This window comes from Gobio gobio (genome assembly GCF_949357685.1).
Source record: "Gobio gobio genome assembly, chromosome: 7".
NCBI classification, from domain to species: Eukaryota; Metazoa; Chordata; class Actinopteri; order Cypriniformes; family Gobionidae; genus Gobio; species Gobio gobio.
The window spans coordinates 20,319,777-20,341,624 of NC_137103.1; the positions used below are offsets into that span (position 1 = coordinate 20,319,777).

The 21,848-nt window shown below is 37.6% G+C and overlaps 1 protein-coding gene across 3 annotated transcripts; it reads right to left on the bottom strand.

Annotated features, from left to right (window-relative positions):
• Nucleotides 1-242: 242 nt before the first annotated feature.
• vgll3 (vestigial-like family member 3) lies at nucleotides 243-6,277 on the bottom strand. Of its 3 annotated transcripts, none has more exons than XM_079821542.1 (4): nucleotides 5,924-6,277; nucleotides 4,978-5,305; nucleotides 3,480-3,983; nucleotides 243-959 (listed from the first exon to the last, which is right to left on the bottom strand). In XM_079821542.1, exons 2-4 carry the CDS (start codon nucleotides 5,279-5,281, stop codon nucleotides 919-921), a joined length of 849 nt encoding a protein of 282 aa, XP_079677668.1. In that variant the 5' UTR covers nucleotides 5,282-5,305; nucleotides 5,924-6,277; the 3' UTR covers nucleotides 243-918. The 3 variants fall into 3 exon arrangements, with proteins under 3 accessions (XP_079677668.1, XP_079677666.1, XP_079677667.1); XM_079821540.1 differs by having other exon boundaries at nucleotides 250-959; nucleotides 4,978-5,308; nucleotides 5,911-6,277; XM_079821541.1 differs by having other exon boundaries at nucleotides 250-959; nucleotides 5,911-6,202.
• Nucleotides 6,278-21,848: the final 15,571 nt, after the last annotated feature.

A 21,848-nucleotide genomic window follows, 5' to 3' on the forward strand; every position in this document is an offset into this window, starting at 1 on the left:
TCCCGCAAAATAACACAGTTTATGACACGTCCCAGATTCTGTGGCTTTGCGAGAGATGAAGCTAAATGTGAATGGAATGATACTATCCCTTCTGGGACTTCGTGCTCTCCGTATTTCGTTCCCAAAATTGGTCAAGAGTTATTCTGCAGCACAACCAGTGTGTTTTGGTGCCACTGACCTCTCAAATGCCTTGCATCCTATTGACGAGGAACAGTAAAAAAGATAAAAGCACTACCACTGACAACATTTAAAGGGACAGTAACCACTGTAATGATTTAATAAATCCATCCAAACAAAACAGGTAGTTTGCCAATAAAACTTAGCAGTTCGTGTAAGGCAGTGAAACGAATTCCTCAAAAGCAAGACGATTTGACATCAAAAATAATCTATTAACACATATTACAAACAGAAAACACCAATCAGTAAAGTCACAAGACTATTTTAGACAAATATATTAAAGTAAATAAAGATTTTCCCAGACATTCACACATTTCTGCCTTTTACTGTACTAATATAATCAGTTCTTTCAACAGAACCTGTGTAAGTACACAAAATGCAGTTCTAAAGCATCAACCATGTCGAGAAAACCTCCTTTGTGTGAAGCAAGAGGGAGATACACCTCTTCTTAAACCTCATTCGGGGCGTGTGGCATCCTTTACGGCAGAGCTCTTTACAGGAAAAGCCCAGATGGGAGAGGAAGCGTCCTGAATTGGATCTGTGTCCATGAGCGCACAAACTCAGACAGGATGGTATGCTTTACGAAAACACAAGTTTTCCCCAAAGCTGTTTTTGTGCTTGTCTCTCTGATAGGGACTGATCTGCCCCCCTGAATAGTTCCCAAGACAGTCCTCTGAGGAAAGGCCTCGGCTGCAGAAGTGGTCCAGTCTAAGGCATGTAGTCCAGTGGATCTTCTCTGTCTCAGAACCAAACACTGGCCTTCGCTTTGTCTTGCTCTGGCGCTGTGGGTGAGGAAATAAATCCTGTTAAAACATGTTTGCTTCATCCAGCAACATAACAATAGGGTTGTGCCGCCGTATGACGGTTTGCACTGTAGGAAAGCAGAATTGTGTCAGCAGGAAGAAATGTTGTAATGTCATTTATATAGCAGAAGATATAGTAGGAATGTACCAGTATTAAAACTCTGGCTGATACGATAATATCATATAATATAATACGTATTATTTTAAGTAAATAAATGTAAAAAAAAACAATAAAATCTATGATAAAAAATATTAAAATGTATGATAATTAGGTAAATTTAGGCATCACCGCATTATAAAATATACAGAATTAATAAATGGATGTTCATTAATCTAAATATTAAATTAAAAAGTGTTATTAAAATATATTTTAAAATAAATAATAATAATATTAAATTGATTTAAAAATTAACTGGTACATTTTAGATAAAGGCAAAAGTTATCTTTATGTAAAAATATGGCGAATTATGTACAATTAAAGCATTAGTTCACTTTAAAATGAAAATTTCCTGATAATGTACTCACCCCCATGTCATCCAATGTCTTTCTTTCTTCAGTTGAAAAGAAATGAAGTTTTTTGAGGAAAACATTCCAGGATTGTTCTCCATATAATGTATTTCAATGGCAACCAAAGGGTTGAAGGTCCAAATCAATGCAGTTTCGAAGGGCTTCAGAGACTCTGCACGATCCCAGCCGAGGAATAGGGTCTTATCTAGCGAAACAATCTGTCATTCTCAAGAAAACATAAAAATTTATATACTTTTTAACCACGAATGCTCGACTTCAGTGTTGTGATTCTTCATGGCGTGTGACGTCATTACGGAAAAGTCACGGCCGTGACTTACGTGGAAGTCCCGCCCCAGTGTGAAAACGAACGTGCAAAGATCAAATCAAATGGCCTTTACAAAAATAAAGGTAAAACAACGATGTCAGACGATTCTGAAGTTGGATGAGAACATGAGATGGAGTTTTTCGGCACTGGGTCGGTACTTCCACCTACGTCACTCATGACCTTTCCGGCATGATGACTTCATTCGCCATTAGGAATCACAACACTGAAGTTGCGCATTCATGGTTAAAAAGTATATGCATTTTTATTTTTTCTTGAGAATGACCGATCGTTTCACTAGATAAGACCCTATTCCTCAGCTGGGATCTCTGGGAGTCTCTGAAGCCCTTCGAAACTGCATTGATTTGGACCTTCAACCCGTTGGTTGCCATTGAAATACATTATATGGAGAAAAATCCTGGAATGTTTTCCTCAAAAAACGTAATTTCCTTTCGACTGAAGAAAGAAAGAAATGAACATCTTGGATGAGATGGGGGTGGGTAAAATATCAGGAAATTTAAATTTTAAAGTGAACTAATCCTTTAAGTGTAGCATCCACTGACACATCTAATAATGATTAAAAATCTCTAATATTGACCAATAACTGACATGATACTGATATATCATGCATCCCTATATATACATGTGACAATCAGTGGCAATACTGCTTTACATTATTTCGATGTGAAAGCAACAAACAAAATATAGGTAATGTGAAAATAAAAGAGTCTGACATGTTTCAAACTAGTCAAGACAAGAAACAAATAGTTAAAGGGTCTTATTAGAGTGGCAACTATCCATTTTATAATATTAGATGTACTGTCCTGAGTTGTGGGATTAAAGAATCCTGATAAAAAAAGTATGTTTCCACACAACTGTTTCAACATTGATAATAATAAGTAATGTTTCTTGAGCAGCAAATAATCATGTTAGTATGATTTCTGATGGATCATGTGACACTGGAGACTGGAGTAATGATGCTGAAAATTCAGCTTTGCCACATTTTAAAATATATTAAATTAGAAAATTTGACATTTTTAAGTTGTAATAATATTTTAAAATATTACCGTTTTTACTGTATTTTCAGTATCAAATAAATGCAGACCGGGTGAGCATAAGAGACTTCTTTCAAAAGCTTTGAACGATAGTGTATGAGATAACGCTTTTGACTGTAGGGCTGTCAAACGATTAATCGTGATTAATCTCATCCAAAATATAAGTTTGTGTTTACATAACATATGTGTGTGTACTGTGTATAATTATTATGTATATTTGAATATAAACAAATACATGTATATATTTAAGAAAAATTTGCATTTATACATAAATATAACACATTTTCCTTAAAAATATAAATTAATAATAATAAATGTTATTTGTACTGCACTTTACATTATATACATAATAATAATACACAGTACACACACATATTATGTAAACATAAACATTTATTTTGTATGCGATTAATCACGATTAATCATTTGACAGTACTATAATCTATTTTACTGAATTATCCAAAAAATAGGCATTATGGTCTAGATTATTTAATATATACACCATTTTTGTTGACTTTCCAATAAAAATGACAACATCATGATGATTTACAAATGACATAACACTGCACACACATGAATGCTGTAGAAGTGTACAGATATATCATCTAGTCTCACCTGTATCATAGATGTCCACTGACCCGTGGAAAGAAACGGGCCAGTTGGGTGCTGGGATGCTACTCGGTTCCAGCTCTGTTTTGATCCCATCTGTGTATGACGTGGGGCTGCATGACGCTCTTACACCAGGTAGCAGAAGGGGGCTGAAGCGGGGGTCCAGAGCAGGGCTGTGAGCGTGATGGAGCATGCGGTGGGCGTGGGAATGCGGATGTGGGTGGCGGGGATGCATGTGAGGGTACATCTCGTGTACGTGGGGGTATCCCGCTCCACTCTGGGCTCCCAGGCCATAGTGCCAAGAGTCAGTGAGAGCAGAAGGAGGGGCCAGGCCGGTCTGCGCGAGGCTGTGGCTGCTCCAGATGCCGGTGTCTGCAGGGTGGAAGGCAGCGCTGTGGGGGAAGTCAGGGTGAGAGGAGGGGGCACATGGGCTGGTTTGAGATGGGTAACCGCTACCCCACAGGGATGACGATAAAGAGCCACACTGACCCTCGGACTGGGAGTTTCCTTCTGAAACACAACAAACAATTAGAAAAAAAAAGGTCATTCCACTTAAAAATAACATGTAAAGGCAAAAAAGTGATTGAAAAAAGCTAGCTTAGCAGTAATTGTACTGACCAATCAGAAGCCAGGACTAGAACTATCAGTATATTTCATGTTGCGGGTCAATTTAACGAACACGTCGGAAATATCTGCAAATCTATATCTAACCTGATTTTTTTTTTTTTTCATTTAGAGTAATTTAGAGAATACACCATTTATATTGAAGATTAATAAAAATTTTAAAACAGAATTTTGTTTTTTACAATATTGGGTAACACGTTATGGTTACACTTTACTTTAAAGTGTCCGTATTACAGTATAATTATAATTTTTTTATTAATTAAGTACTGTGTAATAATAATTATTAACTACATGTACTTACTATAGGGTTACGGTTAGGATTTGATTTAGGGTTAGTTGCATGTAAATATGGATAATTACTACAGTAACTACATGTAACGTCGTGTAACAAGGACACTATAAACTAAAGTATTAGCCACTTTATTGTAGTGTCTTTGTTAAAAGTTACAAGTACTCTTATTACTAAGTAATAACAGTACATTATGCATAATAACATGAAACTAACTCTAAACCAAACCCTAATCCTACCCTTTTAATAAGTACATGTTGTTAATTAATATTAATAAGTACTTAAATGTAATTACACTGTAACAAGGAAAATAAAGTGTAACCATTATGTGTTATCTTGTTTATTTATTTATTGGTAAAGTGTGAGAACTATTAATGTTAATGGTGTTATTATTGGTAAATTAAATTGAATCCAATTAGGGGGAATTTGACACAACATTAAGATTGTACCCAGATTTGTAATGTGATACAATCGATAATAATGAACAGTATATACTTTTAATTTGAATGAACTTTATCTGTTTATCAGCACAATTATTGTAGTTTAGGATTGCATATTTTGTAGATTCCCAAATAACACACTGTCTCCTACCCTTCCACGGTCCTCCAGAGTGAAGTCTGCCGGTTTTAGCGTCATTGCTGAAGGCGCTGGGCTGGCTCAAAGCACGTGAGAAATGTTCGTCCACCACGTCCCCGATGTCTCCACGGAAATAGGTGAACACCACACACCTGGCACTCAAGTACTCGGCCTCGGCGGGCTGCGCCTCCTTGCAGCGCTCTTCTTCCCCAGCGTTCTGCTCCTCCTCTCGTGGAAGCTCAGGCTCAGGACGGGGCTTCAGCGCTCCAGGCTGCTTATTCTGGCCACAGTGAGAGGGAAACTCCTCAGAATCCTGCATCCTGCTGTAGGCGCCGAACTTCTTCTGCTGAAAGACACAGATTTGTGTTCATTATGAAGAAGAACTGGTCAGGGCAGGGTTAAAAGCTGCAGCACACACATTCACCACCTGGTCTTCGACCAAAATAGATTGTTGAGGATTGTCTCTGAACTGATGGCCCGGTGCCCACGCTTGGCACATTAGTGGTACGCTGATTTACGCCCGTGAAGATTTCCGTACGAGAGACTGAATAAACACATTCAGTTGTAATTCACAGCTTGGAATTTGAAGAATTCTATATCAAATGTCATTGAAATATGTTTTCTTATTTAATAACAGTATAGCATTTCGAGAATAAATCAGTCTGGACACACCTTCTCATATCATTATTATTATTTTCCACATTTTAGAGTAACAATAAAGTCATCAGAACTACAAAAACAAAGTATGGGGATTATGTATTGACTAAAATGACTGAAAAGAAAGAACAAAAGTTAGGCATTTACTGATAGCCTATATGACTTATAGGCTAGGCTATATATATGTGTGTGTGTATATTTATACTTTGAATGCTTTTTAAATAATCTCAGCAAAAATGTCTGAAGCAGGACTTTTTCTAACTTTTCATGAGTGGTCTGTGTCAGCCCTACCTGCTGCTGCTGCTGCTGCTGCTGCTGCTGCTGCTGCTGGTGATGGTGGTGGTGGTGGTGGTAGTACGCCGCTTTGTAAGCTGCCGCTGCCGCAGCTGCTGATGTCGCAGGCAAGTAGTGATGAGCTCCATAACTCTGATGATACATAACATCCAAACAACTCATGGCAGAGGCTTAGACGATCTCAAGAGGCTCTTCAGAAACACGGCAGCTTCCTCAACCGCAGATAAATGATGTCATCATTCCCCTCTATATAAACCTGAGCCTTGACAAAAGCGCCGCAGTTTGTAAAAGAAAATATTAGCATAAAAACAAAAGTGTCCCCATCGAGGCTTCACCACCTACAGACAGGACAGCGGATCAAAACAGAGCGACAGGCGCGAGCTGCTGGTGAAAGTTACAGGAGCTGCGCTGATTGGTGGGAAGTTTGGAGCGCTACGATCTGATTGGTGGAATCAGGGCTCCGCTGAATAAACCCGGAGCCGTATAGACTGCGAATAAACCGAAATAAAGCGCTACTTTACCAGTAACCGGCTAGTAAAATATATACACATTTCTCAATGATAAGCTCAAAACTAACTTTTTTTTATTTTAACAAAACACCTGGTTAGGTGAGGTTGTCAAAAGCATATATGCATTATATTGCATTCTTGCGTTATTGCATTCTTGCTTTGCATTAGTTTTATGTTTCTGTGCCGTGTTCATTTTTACGCTGGTAATATGTTATTTGCAAGAGGGGAAATTATAATAACGGAGGTTTTGTTTGTATGTCCTGTCCTCTTAATTAGCCGCTTTAAGGTATGCATTAGGCTTGTGCTGCCACCTGCTGTAGATCAATTGACTGTCTAAAGCAGCTCTTCAAACCTTTACATGCCACGGACCCCCAAATATGAAAATCCTCCTGTGACGGACCCCCATCCTGAAATTTAAAGGACAACCGTCTTTTATAAACACCCAATTAATACACTAAAAATGAAAAGCATTAGTTTCTATAAAGTTACTTTATTATAGGCCTATATATCTTTTCTACTCACTATACTGTTAAATTTATAATGTATTTGTTCATTCAATATTGTATTAATTTATATTTATCGCTAAATTATTATATTAATATATTTTTATCACATTTCTATTAATTTATAGTCTAATTTGTTTGTTGTAATTTAAACTTTTTTATATATTTTATTAGGCCTATATTTTCATTTAACATTTATTCACTTTTAATCACTTCAATCAATTGAATCACTTTTTTATTTGCTTATTGATTGATTTTAATCTAATTTATTAATATATATATATATATGTTTATTCTAATTTATTTATTTACTTATTTTATTATTATTATTATATTCCCATTTTTATAGTTTTACTCTAGGTTTTCCCACAAATATTTATTTTAATCTAATTTATTTATTTACACTTTTTTTTTTTACACTTTCATCATATGTCAATTTAACGTTCAATAATTTATTTATTTATTTATTTATTTAAATCTAATTTATTTATTTAGTTAATTTTTTTCCTCTAGACTTTTAAGAAAATGTATGAATAAGAAATTAATTAAATTTAGCCTATACGTAAATAATAAACTAAGCAAATGTATTTATTTACTTATTTTGATTTTGTTATTTATTTTTAACATGTTTTATCATGTGTTCATTTAACATTTAATCACTTATTTATTTATTTATTTATTTATTTAGTTTAATCCTATTGATTGACTTATTTAATTTAAATGGACTTTATTTAATTATTTATTTTTCATGGTTTTCTCTTGAGTAGACACCGAACGGACCCCCTGTCACTCCTCGGACCCAGTTTGAAAACCCCTGGTCTTATGAAGGTGATTACCTTTAAGATTTTACATGAGACTTTTTAAACATTCTATCAGACAAAGAATGTATCTTTATAGCCTTAATACATTTTTGATTTAATTAATTGCATTGTGTAATTTCAAGCTAGAATTAATCATAATATTAACAATAATTTATATTAAATAATAAAATTATAGCTATATCTAAAAAAGTTAACAGGTTGATTAATGTTGATTTATCATGACACTGCAATGTGTTTCGAAAAATGTTGAGAAGGAATGTTGATGTTTCCATAAGTATACACTTTTCAATAACCAAATATTTATACAAAAATTAGGGTTGACTAAACAAATAGAGATAAAGTGATAAAAAAGAGAAGATGCTAATGAAGTTATTATGAATGACAGTTTATTTATTTGAAGGGAAATGGAGAGTAAGATAGTTGGTTAAAGGAGTCATGCATAACATGGAGACACAACATCAAGTCTTTTAAATCGACAGAATAAATACAAATACTGGCCTTTTACAGCAAAGAGAAGTTGAAATCAAGGGGTAGAGGACAGGCTAATGACCTGAGAAGAATGAGGTTATGTTTAAAATATTAAAAATAAAATAAAATTGCTGAATTTGCAGTTGTTATGAAAAATCACTACAATAACACATAACAGTTGGGTGTAAGTTAATCATAATAATGCGTTTTCATGAAGTATACAAAAGGCACATGACCCATTTTCCATTCACAAACATGGCAAGGGTGATTGTATTCCTGGTCTATTATAATGTAATGGGTCAAATTTGAGCAATTTTATCAACTGTATTATCACATCAATACACCAATAAGCACTTTCCTGACATTGAAATATCTAAGCAACATTTTGCATAAAAGTTGTACTCAGCTTGAGAACAGAATAGCAGTGTCAGAGCATTTATACATTGCAACAAAGGCAAAGCCAACCCAATGCAACGGGGAAGAGTCTAGAAAAGACAAGATGGTTATTATATTATTAATTTCCTCTGCTCAGCCCTGTTCCCAGAGCTAAACTTGTCATTGCAAATGGTTTGTTCACTTTGATGGTTAGACACAATGCAGAAGGAGATGTGAATATTTCAGTGGTGTTGTGATATAGTTTATCTAGGGCACAGTCACCGAGAAGAGACTGATGCAGTCATAACAGGGCACACACACACACACACACACACATTCGGTACAGTGCAGTGAATTCTTCTTTTGTCGATCCAAGTAAATCCTACAGGCCTAACGAAATCTCACAACAGTGATTTTCTTCTCCCTGCGTTCCACTTATTCTAGCATAACTCTATGACATCATCATTTTTTAATAAGCGTTTGAGCTGGAAACACATACAGTAGTAGTGAATTAGTTCTCTCTCTTTGCCTCACAGCTCACAAAGGATACTTCAAAGTCTAACCCTGTGGCACGGTACTTCATTAGACACTGCTATATTGTCAAATTCCACTGGCACACATTCAAATCCCCCATGTGGAGCTATTTTACTTGAGAACTAAGGAAAATTAAAGTACAATAAAAAGTGTTATAATTTGATATTTTTTTCTTTTTCCTTCTTTTTAAAGTCCAATCAAGCCATTGAGCAACACTTTTTAAATGTATACAAATACAGTTCAGTTCCTCGGTATCAATAGAGTTCAAAACATGTGATGTTTATGTATTTGTTAATTCTACACTCTTGTGATCACTCAGTGATGCCAGAAGAACCATTTTTGGTTCCTCAAAGAATCTTTCAGTGAACACTTCTTAAAATCATTTATTTTTCTTAGTGTGAAGAACGTTTGAAAAACCATAGATGTATCACGGTTGTGACTGTAGAGAAGTGCATGATGAAAGTCTTTATTTTGAAACAATATGTATTGTGAAAAGCGCTATACAAATAAATGTGAATTTAATTGAATTTAATCCACAAACTAAAATTCAGGAGATTGTGGATAACGAAACACAACCATGTTTAACTTAGGGTGTTTTCACACTTGTGTCCTCTTTAAAAGAACCAAACTCATGCTCCTTTAAATGGACCAAAAGGTGAACCAAGTGAAAAATAACCTAGTACTCTTTACTTTCTCCTACATTCTTCTTTCAGACGGATACATTCAGAGTTATAAAGCTAAGCTTTATAATGGCAGTGAATGGCTGTTTCTGTTTTGAAGTCCATAAAAGTGGATCTATCCATCATGAAAGTGATCCACAAGGCTCCGGGGGTTAATAAAGGCCTTCTGAAGCGAAGCGATGCATTTGTGTAATAAAAATATAAATTTTTAAAACTTTACAAACTGTAATCTCGGACTTCCACTTATTGTCGTTCGCACATTCACGAGAGGCTTTCCAGCATATGACGTATGACGCTCCGGTGAGAATATGCTAATTCTCACGAGAACAAAGTTTTGTTTTGCTCTATCCTCATCGCTTCTGCGTTTGTCACCAGAACTTCCGCTACATCTGTGTCCTATGTCATACGCTGGAACGGCAGTCTCTCGTGAACGCGTGTACGACAGGAGCCGTGTGGATCACTTTTATGATTGATAGTTGCACTTTTATGGACTTCAAAACAGAAACCGCCATTCACTGCCATTATAAAGCTTGGAAGAGCCAGGACATTTTTTAAATATAACTCTGATTGTATAGGTCATATACAGCTAGGATGACTTGAGGGTGAGTAAATCATGGGGTAATTTTAATTTTTGGGTGAACTATCCCTTTAAGTAGGAATGTGGTCTCAGACCTCTTTGTGTTCATACTGTTGCTTTTTGGATCTAGTCCAGTTCAGTGTTTGATGGCTGACCCCTATGGCCCATTCACTTGCATTGCATGTGCCTCACTAACCAAGATATTTGTTTGTAAAGATTATTGTTCATTTTTATTTTGTAAAACAACATTGCTACAAATGCTGTTGAATGAGCTTAACTCTAAATTGTTTCTCTTTTGTACAAAAATATAATGTTGTCTATATCACACATCCATCTTTGTAAGTAAAATTTATTTTGAATTGTTTTCCTTGAATCGTTGTTTTTTTTTTTTTTACTGCAGAAGACTGTAATTGTCAGCATAGAAAAAAACCCTAATAGGATATATACAGTATAATAAAAGAAAGATGCAAATTAAATAAACTGCTTTAAAATTTCCAGGCACATGGTATACCTAAAGACAGCATTCAAGTAAAACGGAATAATTAATGAAAAAATAAAAACTGAAAAATAAAACTGCATAATCTTCACTGTATGAATAAAACGTATGCTGATTCTTATTAGGCTGCTGTCACTTTAAGAACTACAGCAATGCACAGCAATGGATCCAATATAATGATACACACACAATTTCTTCCAGATGTTTACAGTCACTTAAAGGTGCAGTGTGTACATTTTTAGTGGCATCTAGAGGTGAGGTTATGAATTGCAATCACCCACCGCTCACCCCTCCCTTTCGAAGCACATAGAGAAGCTACGGTGGCCGACACAGGACCAAAATGTCGTCGTCGGAGAGAGCAGAACAGTTTGACCATTTAGGGCTACTATAGAAACATGGCGGCACAAAATGACGATTTCACTCTAACGGGACCTGCGGTGTATGTAGATAGAAATGGCTCAAGGCCTGTACACACCGGGACGAATATCGCGCGCGCTTATCGCCAGCGTTTTTCGTGCCGTTTTTCGGCGTGTCTTGAGTGTTCACACCCAAGCGATTTTCACTGGCGCTGCGCCGAGTGAACGTGCACATTCAGTAGATGCGCTCCCGGTACACAAGATGGTGCTGCGGCACTTTAAGCCTCTGACACTCGCTTGTCACACAGAAGGAGAAGAGAGACAGTATTTACGTGCTTGCCAAAACCATAGACATATTATGTATATGGACAAAACCATTCACACACTTTTTGCTAACTGGCAAGCAGCATTAGCAGTTCATCTTCTTCTTTGTCTACTTACTACTTCTTCGTCGTATCAATGTGTGCACGGCAAGACTGTTTTGTGCTTGAGCGCCACCAAGTCGTGTTTTACTGTCACTTCAGCAGCTCCAGGCACGTGAACAAAAGCGCCGATCTCATTGGTCGGACTGTTTTTTACGCGCCGCGTCAAAATAAAAAAACGAACCCGAGGCGTTTTTTTAAAAATGACGCTTTTACGCCTGGCGTTTTGCGCGTCGGTGTGAACACTCACATTGGCGGCCATTGTTTAGTCCCGAGGCGTTAAACGTCGGCGATAAACGCGTGCGAAAATCGTCCCGGTGTGAACAGGCCTTCATTCTAAGGTAATAAAAACATAGTTCATTATGTAAGGTCTTTATAGACCACTGAAAAAATAGTGATGATTATATTGCATTCCTGTCAATATATCTTCATAAATACTACACACTGCACCTTTAAGACAAAACCAATTGTTTATGTGAACCTTGTGTGTTTTTGACACTTTAAACGCAATAATGTGTTCAAAATCACCACCAATGCCCTCATTCACTATTTCACAGTACTCATAAAAGAGTATACAGGCAAAAAGTACCCGAATCAACTACTACTTCCGGTGAAAAAGTGTGCACGATGGACACTTTACTATCTCATGAGGCCACGGGAGAGAGGATTCATGAATGGCAGTGAAGGGACTCAACAGACGCTGGTAGGTCACATGATAATGACAACATAGCAGCAAATGTAGAACATCCAGAATACATTCATATAGAATATGCCTTTTTAGTGGTTGCAAAGTTTTACTTATTCAAAATAAGCACATACTCAAAAGAGTATGCGATTTCGGATGCAGCCTGAGTGCGCCAGAAGGGCCGCTTTTGCACTTGTGCTTGCTATATTTAATAATCATTTGAAACTTAGCAAACTGGCAGTTCCAGTAGTAATGAAAAGATTTATCTTGAACTATGTCTAGCAAACTATGTATAAACCTTATTTAAACAATTTATAATGAATTTATACATGTATTACGATGTACCCACATTGGACCAGCGGTTTGGAAAATGGATGGATGGGTGATTCAGCTGTTGGCACCATCTTCTGGCGAGATGCATGACCCTCACAGTGCATTATGGGTATTTTCTAACGTTAAGCGAACATCAGTTGTACACTCGTTATTGTGGTGCATTGTGGGATTGAAGGAGTGGACTTGATAACCTCCACTTTGTTTTCGGACACCACTACAAATGGCCCTATACTGTAGTGCGCTATTTATAGGGTAACTTCCGGGATATAACATTAAGCTTTGTATCAAAACCCCATTTGAATTATGGTACTTTCCCCCCTCATATCCCCCTGAGACGAGAGAATTATGCATTTTATTTCTGGAAAAAATTCTCCGATGACACAAATATCGTCATTTTGCATCATCTGAGGCATTTTTGGCCAGAGGCTAAAAACTACAGCCAGTAGAGGGAGCTGTTTTGCATGTTTTCAACCCGCCCATAGGGGACAGATCTCACACACAGAATGTAAATGCGCTCAGCTCAGCCTCATAACCGGAGCGCTGCAGAGCAAAGTGAGTGTTTCAACTTTTCAATGAATTCCTATGAAAGTGTAGCTTCCATATGCAATCAGAAAACGTGCCAGGGCACGCGCTGAGAATAACAGCCGCGCTTACCTCAGCTCTGCTCAGCTCTTACTTCCCTCTCGTGCTGAATGAAATCTGACTCCTGCTGCGTTTGTCCTGTGACTTTCGTTCAGCTCACTCACACTTTTTCACACAGTTTTTCACACTATAGTGTTTATTCTCTAACTGAACGAAATTATTGTATTATTATGAAGATCAAAACGAAGCTGGGGGCGGTGTAGGAAGTGGCCTAGCAGGGCAGCGAAGCAAGTGCATTCTGGGAGTTGTAGTCTTTCATCCACATGAGACAAAAATACATTTTCTGTCTTTTCTCAGTCTAGAAGGCACCAAATTCAAAGATAATTTCACATTTCTACTACATAAATGACACAGTTTAAATACACATTCATCTTCCCAGCGCTGAAGTGCCCCTTTAAGGGGGCAATTGTGGACACAGCCATGGTCAAATGATAGAGCACAAAGGTAAACAGGAACAGGGAAAAAGAAACAAAACACAATGAAACTAAACCAAAACAGAGCATATACCTTACAAGATGCCACTAAACAACATTTATTTTTTAAGCGTGTAAATGGAAACTAATGACTAGTGGTAAACAGAGGTTTTTCCAAGCCAATGCCAGTACCAGCAACCAAGGGGGCAATTTGTTTTTTCCACTTCACTATATAAATGTACCTACAGAAAAAAGTGACCTACATAAAATAACAGGAAGACTGGTCTGCATGAATTATATATTTTTTGAATTCTTATTATTATTGAAAATTCCACTATTTCACAGTTTAATCATCTCATCACTGCCATGATGCCAAGTAGTCTTTACAATCCACACTGGTGGAAACTGTCACAGGTGTGGCACAAAAGACATACAGGTTGATGTATTGTGCAATCTAAATACAATCACTCCAGCCAAGACTTTTGCATTTGAGAATTTGCCTGCAGACAAGACTTCTGTTCAGAGGAACAGCGGCATTAACCCTCAATTAAATGCAAATTAGAGTAACACTGCGACTTTGTTAGTGCTGTGTACTGAGGATGGAGATTAACCTTCATTATCAAAATCTGTTAGACACTGAAGATAAGGGCTACACCCATTCCTCTGAAATCTGACAATCTCACAGTCTGTTTGTATATACATTTGTTAATATAATATAATGAATATAATATAAATGACCCCAAGAGTCAAACTGGTGGGCAGGCTTGATATTTTATCAGTTATTTTAACAGTTTATGCCCAATTATGATCCATCAGATGAGAAGGCTGAGAGCCTCCTCAAAATATATTTATATTTCTCTCTATAGGTATGAGTGTGAGTAAGTGACAGAATTTTAATTTGTCAGGTGAAATATCCCTTGACGCTTTACAAAAAAACCCCTAAAAAATATATATTACATTCATGCATATCAAACCACTTAGTGTTTATCTTAAAGAAAGAAGTCAATTCACAAAACATTTCACAGTTCTCAGGATTTTCCAGGTGTTTAGCTCTATGGCTAAAAGAGAATAAGCCCACAAATGCACTTAAACATTTAATTAATACAATGTTTAAACCTTTAAAATAAAAGTTTTGATAACAAAAAAGGGTAACACTTTGTTTCAATGGTCTACTTAGACATTCTCCTGACTATAAGTGTCTTGTCTGTACAGCATTACTGAGCGTTTTCCCTGTTTTCCATGTTTGTTTGCTTGGACTGATTCACTGTGCTCTGACCTTTTGCCTGTTTAATGGACTACGATTTTGGATTGTGCTACAAATAAACTGCATTTGGATCTTCTTTCGTTGTCGCTCAGTGCTTGCAACAACTAACACCAGCAAAACGTAACAATAAGTAACTTTGCAACAACATGTCAAATAATTCTACTAACCTGAACCCCAAAACCCCAACCCAACCATAACCTAACAGTCGGTTACACTTTATTTTACAGTATGCGTAATTACAGTGTACTTAGAGAATCTAAGAAAGTACAAGTAATATAAGGGAACTACATGCGTTAAAGTTTAGGGGTAGGTTCCGGGTTAGTATGCTACCTAGTTATAACCCAGTTATTGTAATCTTTAAATATCAAGATCTTTGAAGCTGGGAAGATTTTGATTGGCTGTCAATGTTTTCCACGATCATCAGCTGGAGAAAAAAAAATCATTCTGAAAGTGATTCCAATGAAATTGTTCCTCTGTGTGGTTATTGTTATAACACTCCTCCAGATGGTTGTGTAGAAGCATAGCCCTCAGGAAGTGATAAATCCCAAGAGTCTCAGAAAGAAATGAGCTCTTAAATGTTTATTCTTTGCTTCTCTGCTTTGCGTTAATACTTACTGAAGCACTCCATGGGGGAGATCTTGCTGGTATCTTCGAGCGATCTGTCCGAGAAAAAAAATCATATTAGTGGGGGTATATCATATCAGTCCAGAAGGAAAAATTCCTGTTGCCATCAGTTGAGGCCTGTTCACACCAAGGACAATAACTATAAGCACTGTGTAACGATAACTATAAATTTTTAATAAGCACTCTAATTCTATGAGAATATCCTCACCAGGAACGACATCATGGGAATCACTTTCAGAGCGATTTTTCCAGCTGATGAATGAATCCACTCGACTTTAAAGAGCTTAAAGGGTCTGCTCATGGGTCAGCTCACCCAAAAATGTATTTGAATTACTTTCCCTTTATGTCAATCCAAACCCGTAAGACATCCGTTCATCTTCGGAACACAAATGAAGATATTTGTGACAAAATCAGAGAGCTTTCTGTCACTCCATTGACAGTCTACGCAACTACAACTTTAAATGAATTCAATATTCCTATATTGAATTTAGGCTTTTTACATATAAACATTCATCAATGCACACATCAGTTGTGGTAAACGGAAGATCAAGCATGTTCGCTTGACCTGTGACCAGTGAGGTTCATTCTCGTGTGTAGCGCAGCCTGTGTGAGCTTCAGCAAGAACCAATGAGGTTCATTCTCGTGTTACGCAGCACGCTTGAGCTTCTGCAAGAACCAATGAGGTTCATTCTTGTGTGTTACGCAGCACGTTTGAGCTTCCGCGAGAACCAATGAGGCTTTTCCTCGTGTTGCGCAGCCTGTGTGAGCTTCTGCAAGAACCAATGAGGTTCATTCTTGTGTGTTATGCAGCACGTTTGAGCTTCCGCGAGAACCAATGAGGCTTTTCCTCGTGTTGCGCAGCCTGTTTGAGCTTCTGCAAGAACCAATGAGGTTAATTCTTGTGTTACGCAGCACATTTGATCTTCAGCAAGAACCAATGAGGTTCATTCTTGTGTTACGCAGCACGTTTGAGCTTCTGCAAGAACCAATGATGTTAATTCTCGTGTTACGCAGCACGTTTGAGCTTCTGCAAGAACCAATGATGTTAATTCTCGTGTTACGCAGCACGTTTGAGCTTCAGCAAGAACCAATGAGGTTAATTCTCGTGTTACGCAGCACATTTGAGCTTCAGCAAGAACCAATGAGGTTCATTCTCGTGTTACGCAGCACATTTGAGCTTCAGCAAGAACCAATGATGTTAATTCTCGTGTTACGCAGCACGTTTGAGCTTCTGGAAGAACCAATGAGGTTCATTCTCGTGTTACGCAGCACGCTTGAGCTTCTGCAAGAACCAATGATGTTAATTCTTGTGTGTTACGCAGCATGTTTGAGCTTCTGCAAGAACCAATGATGTTAATTCTTGTGTGTTACGCAGCACGCTTGAGCTTCTGCAAGAACCAATGATGTTAATTCTCGTGTTACGCAGCACGTTTGAGCTTCAGCAAGAACCAATGATGTTAATTCTTGTGTGTTACGCAGCACGTTTGAGCTTCAGCAAGAACCAATGAGGTTAATTTGCGTGTGTTACGCAGCACGTTTGAGCTTCAGAAAGAACTAGTGAGGTTCATTCTTGTGTTACACAGCACATTTGAGCGTCCTCAAGAACCAATAAGGTTCATTCCCGTGTTACGCAGCATGAAAGTCTTACGGTTTTGGAACAACATGAGAGGGAGTAATTAATTTCAGAATTTTAATTTTTGGGTGAACTATCCCTTTGAGTATTTAATGTGGCAAACAACAACAGAACTGCTGCATGCGCTTATAATAAGCAGAACATTATAATGCATTTTATTTCCTGTTCCCTTGCTCTTCTGAATGTAGAAGAGCCCAGTTGAATAGTGATGTTATAGTTAATTGACACATTTTAATAATCTGGAATGATTTTTTAAATGATGGTTGAATGAAATCTTCATTTTGTTGTGTAAAGCATCTGTTTAAATTACATTCTCTTTCCCCAATTTGTAGTCTATCCACCTTATCATTATTTGACTGTCTTCTTTCCACATAATGAGCCACAAATTGCGTTGAATTAGAGAGTCATGTAAAGAATTTTGTATTCTCTAGAGTGCTGTAATTTATAAGGTTCACAAGACAGAGAACACAGAAATATCTTCAGCAGAACAAGGTAATCATGTGCATAACTGTCCCTTCATGCCCTAAGGCAGTGTTAGCAGTTATCTCTACGACATCAGTGAGGCGTAAGGTTTAATGGGGTTCAATTTGTGTCACGGGCAAAATCAAAGAACATCATTTCTTGGGGAAATTTAAAATGCTTCCCCAAGAAAAATGGTGAAATATGTCACAGAGATCTTAATGGGAATATCAACAAGCATGTCCTAGGACACAAAGATCCTCTTCACATTTTTAATTGTTCAGAAACAATCCAGCTGGTTCAGAAATCACACGGTCACACTCGCCCTGCATTAGAAATGTGAAAGTTAATTGCATACGCGACTGTTAAAAGGCAGCTCATTCCAGCTGGTGTGACCACCATGGAGCAGGTTCAGACTTAGGCTTTTCATGTTAATTGGTCACCTTCATTATTGTTCATTTAAATAAATCTCTATCAGGACCATCTTCAACACTGATTGAGATTTGCCTACAAGCAGCAGATAATTGGATGCTTAAAATATCTCCCTTTTGACAAATTTGCTCACACTGCGGTGGAAAAAAGTGATTAATTCCATGTTAAACAATTCAAAGACCTCGAAGATTGAGACAATCACACTTATCTTTGCTTCTTGAATGTCACTGAAGATATCAGATAATACCTTTGGTTTAATTGTGAATTGTAAAAAAAAAAACACTTGTTCGTCTTAAGAATACAGATCAAGTCATTCCATTAAGATAATGGGATTTCATTAAAAAACAGCTTATTAGACACATTGAATGTCCCATTTTAGGACGCATGTAACACAATGGCTTATCAAGCAACCTATTTTTGTTGCTAAACCTCACAGATTCAATCATGCTGGTTCTTTTACTCTGCTGTGCCAGCACTTTTAGTAATTAACAGAGAATGCGGTTAATTCCCATGCATCTTTGCATGGCTTTGCATGGCATGCATAATTACATGACTTGTACTGAGGTGTCCGTTAAACCATGAGCTGTGCTGGCACACAAAGTCTGTCTAGACCTTCTCATGAAGGACTGTGTTTCCCTCTATGAAGGACTCGTCCTCTCGATGCCCTTCTGCCTTTAATGATTCTAATTCCCCATGCAAATACCATTCATTTGCCTCAGTTGAATAATTCTGGCCTCAGTTTAACCCTGGGGCTGTAGTTACTACAGTGCAGAAGAAGACCTGCCATGCACTGGGACCCCATTTTTTTAAGTGCGCAGCACCTCACTTGATCATTTCAAGGGCTGAGAGTGTCATTGTGTGCCACTCTCCATACACTGAACTGATTAATGACGTGGTCTTTAACGCTGTAGTATATGACAAGCACTCATGCAGAATATGTCGCTTTACTTCTCTGTGTGTGGGGGTAAGGCAAACGCAACAGGGGTGATAATCTCTCATTACCCATAATCCCTGGTTGGCCCAGTGCAGTATGGCAAGGGACACTCTGATGTGGTATTCTTCTTCAGGGGCAGATGGAATGGAGTCAGTCACTTGATATATTAGCTCCCTGCCACCTAGTCCAGAACACTCAAGCAAAACGCATTCATCACCATGAAGATGTGGCTACTAAATCAGTGTGATGAGACCCAGATTCCCCTCTCCTTGTTTGCATACAGCTATGTGTCTGTCTTGTTAAAAGTCATGTCTTTGAACACTTACATTATATAGTGGCATAAAGATGATTTGGCAGTCTGGGTCTAGCTTATTCATTTTACAATGCATAATTTATTATATTTTGATATATATTATATATCCTTTTTATGGAATATTGCAGAATTTATTATAAATAATTAATCCATGCACAATATATTTTTTTGTGTTATAATCTTTAATCAGAATAACTTCTGCTTCTTACAGCGACATCTCGGCTGCTTCCGAAATAGCATACTTTTCTACTATATAGTAGGCGAAAAATAGTATGAGACAAAATATGTCTGAATACACAGTAAGAGTAAGCAAATAGATGACCTAGTACTTCTGGCGAGATTCTGAAGTTTGCATATGATGAAACCTTTACTATCCCATGAGGCCATGGGAGAGGATTCATGAATGTAGGTGAAGTGACGTAACTCACGCTCACATGATAATGACAACATGGCAAATTTTGTCTAGGTTACATTCATATTACACACATTCATACTATATTATAGAACATACTTTTTTAGCGGTCGTGAAGTACTTACTTGTTCAATATAAGTACCGACTCAAGAGAGTATGCAATTTCGGATGCAGCCCTCTTTTCTTCTCTGATAATGCATTTACTGACACGAGGGCCAGACATCCTTTCACTCACATGAGATCGTCCAATAGCAAACAAGAAGGATCCAACCATCCAATCAATTCCCGATAGATAAAATAAAGTTCCGCTCCACATTTTTTCACTGAGAAGCCGTTTCATTTGTGAAATTTCCTCACTACTAAATATTCCACGGACAACTGTTAGTGGTATTACAACAAAGTGGAAGCAATTGGGAACAACAGCAACTCAGCCACGAAGTGGTAGGCCACGTAAAATCACAGAGCTTTATGGAATGGGTTTCCATGGCTGAGCAGCTGCATCCAAACCTTACATCACTAAGTGCAATGCAAAGCGTCGGATGCAGTGGTGTAAAGCACACCGCCACTGGACTCTAGAGCAGTGGAGACGTGTTCTCAAGAGTGACGAATCACGCTTCTCTGTCTGGCAATCCGATGGACGAGTCTGGGTTTCGTGGTTGCCAGGAGAACGGTACTTGCCTGACTGCATTGTGCCAAGTGTAATGTTTGGTGGAGGGGGGATTATGGTGTGGGGTTGTTTTTCAGGGGTTGGGTTTTGCCCCTTAGTTCCAGTGCAAGGAACTCTTAATGCTTCAGCATTCCAAGACATTTTGGACAATTTCATGCTCCCAACTTTGTAGGAACAGTTTGGGGATGGCCCCTGTTCCAACATGACTGCGCACCAGTGCACAAAGCAAGGTCCATAAAGACATGGATGAGCGAGTTTGGTGTAGAGGAACTTGACTGGCCTGCACAGAGTCCTGACCTCAACCCGATAGAACACCTTTGGGATGAATTAGAGCGGAGACTGCGAGCCAGGCCTTCTCGTCCAACATCCGTGCCTGAACTCACAAATGCGCTTCTAGAAGAATGGTCCAAAATTCTCATAAACACACTCCTAAACATTGTGGAAAGCCTTCCCAGAAGAGCTGCAAAAGGTGGGCCAACTCCATATTAAACCCTAAGGATTAAGAACGGGGTGTCATTAAAATTCATGTGCATGTAAAAGCAGGTGTCCCAAAACTTTTGGTAGCGTAGGTCACAATAGGAAAGAAAAGACTACAACTTCCATTTCATGCCGACTTTAAATGCCAGGTATGGTTTTAAAGAGGAATTGTTACTATGCCATCTTATTGTGAAAAGTGATGTTCTGGGAAAAGCAGAATATATATAAAAAGACAAAGGTTAACTTACTATGAATAATAGTTAGGAATTTCTCTTTAGATTACTCTGTTTTCTCTTTTTCCCCTTGTTCTTTTTTATTGTTTTGTTTTATATGCAAAATTGTATTATTATTCATATCTACATTTGATCGAAAGGGTATGCTAATGTTTATTTAAAAAAAAATTGAATTCCAGATATGCTGTTATAAAGCGGCATTCTCAGAGTAAAATATATAGGCTATACTGATTTGACTGAAGTCTTTATCACAAATTTTTTATCATCGGTGCAACTTTTTTAAATCAGGGAAAAATTACTCCAAGTCCACATTTAATGTCTTAAATTTCATTCTATTCCCTACACAAAGACATTTTAGCTAAACCTCTTTTTTCGTGTTGCACTGATGAAGGAAAGTAATGACAGAATTATCATTTTCAAGTGAACTAGGCTATCTCTTTAGATACAGGGTTTTGATCGCACAACACAAAATGATTAGCAGTGGATTCTGGATCAGTACACCTCTAAACATCAACACTATAGCCTAACAGGAATAGTGAAAGTATCTAATTTCACAGATGAGATATCTTACTTTATATTAGCTACTGTCTGGAACCAGTTAGCACATTAGCATTAAACGCCTGCCAGCCCCAGGCAATTCCACGAACAGAGCAGATAGATAAATGTTTCAGAG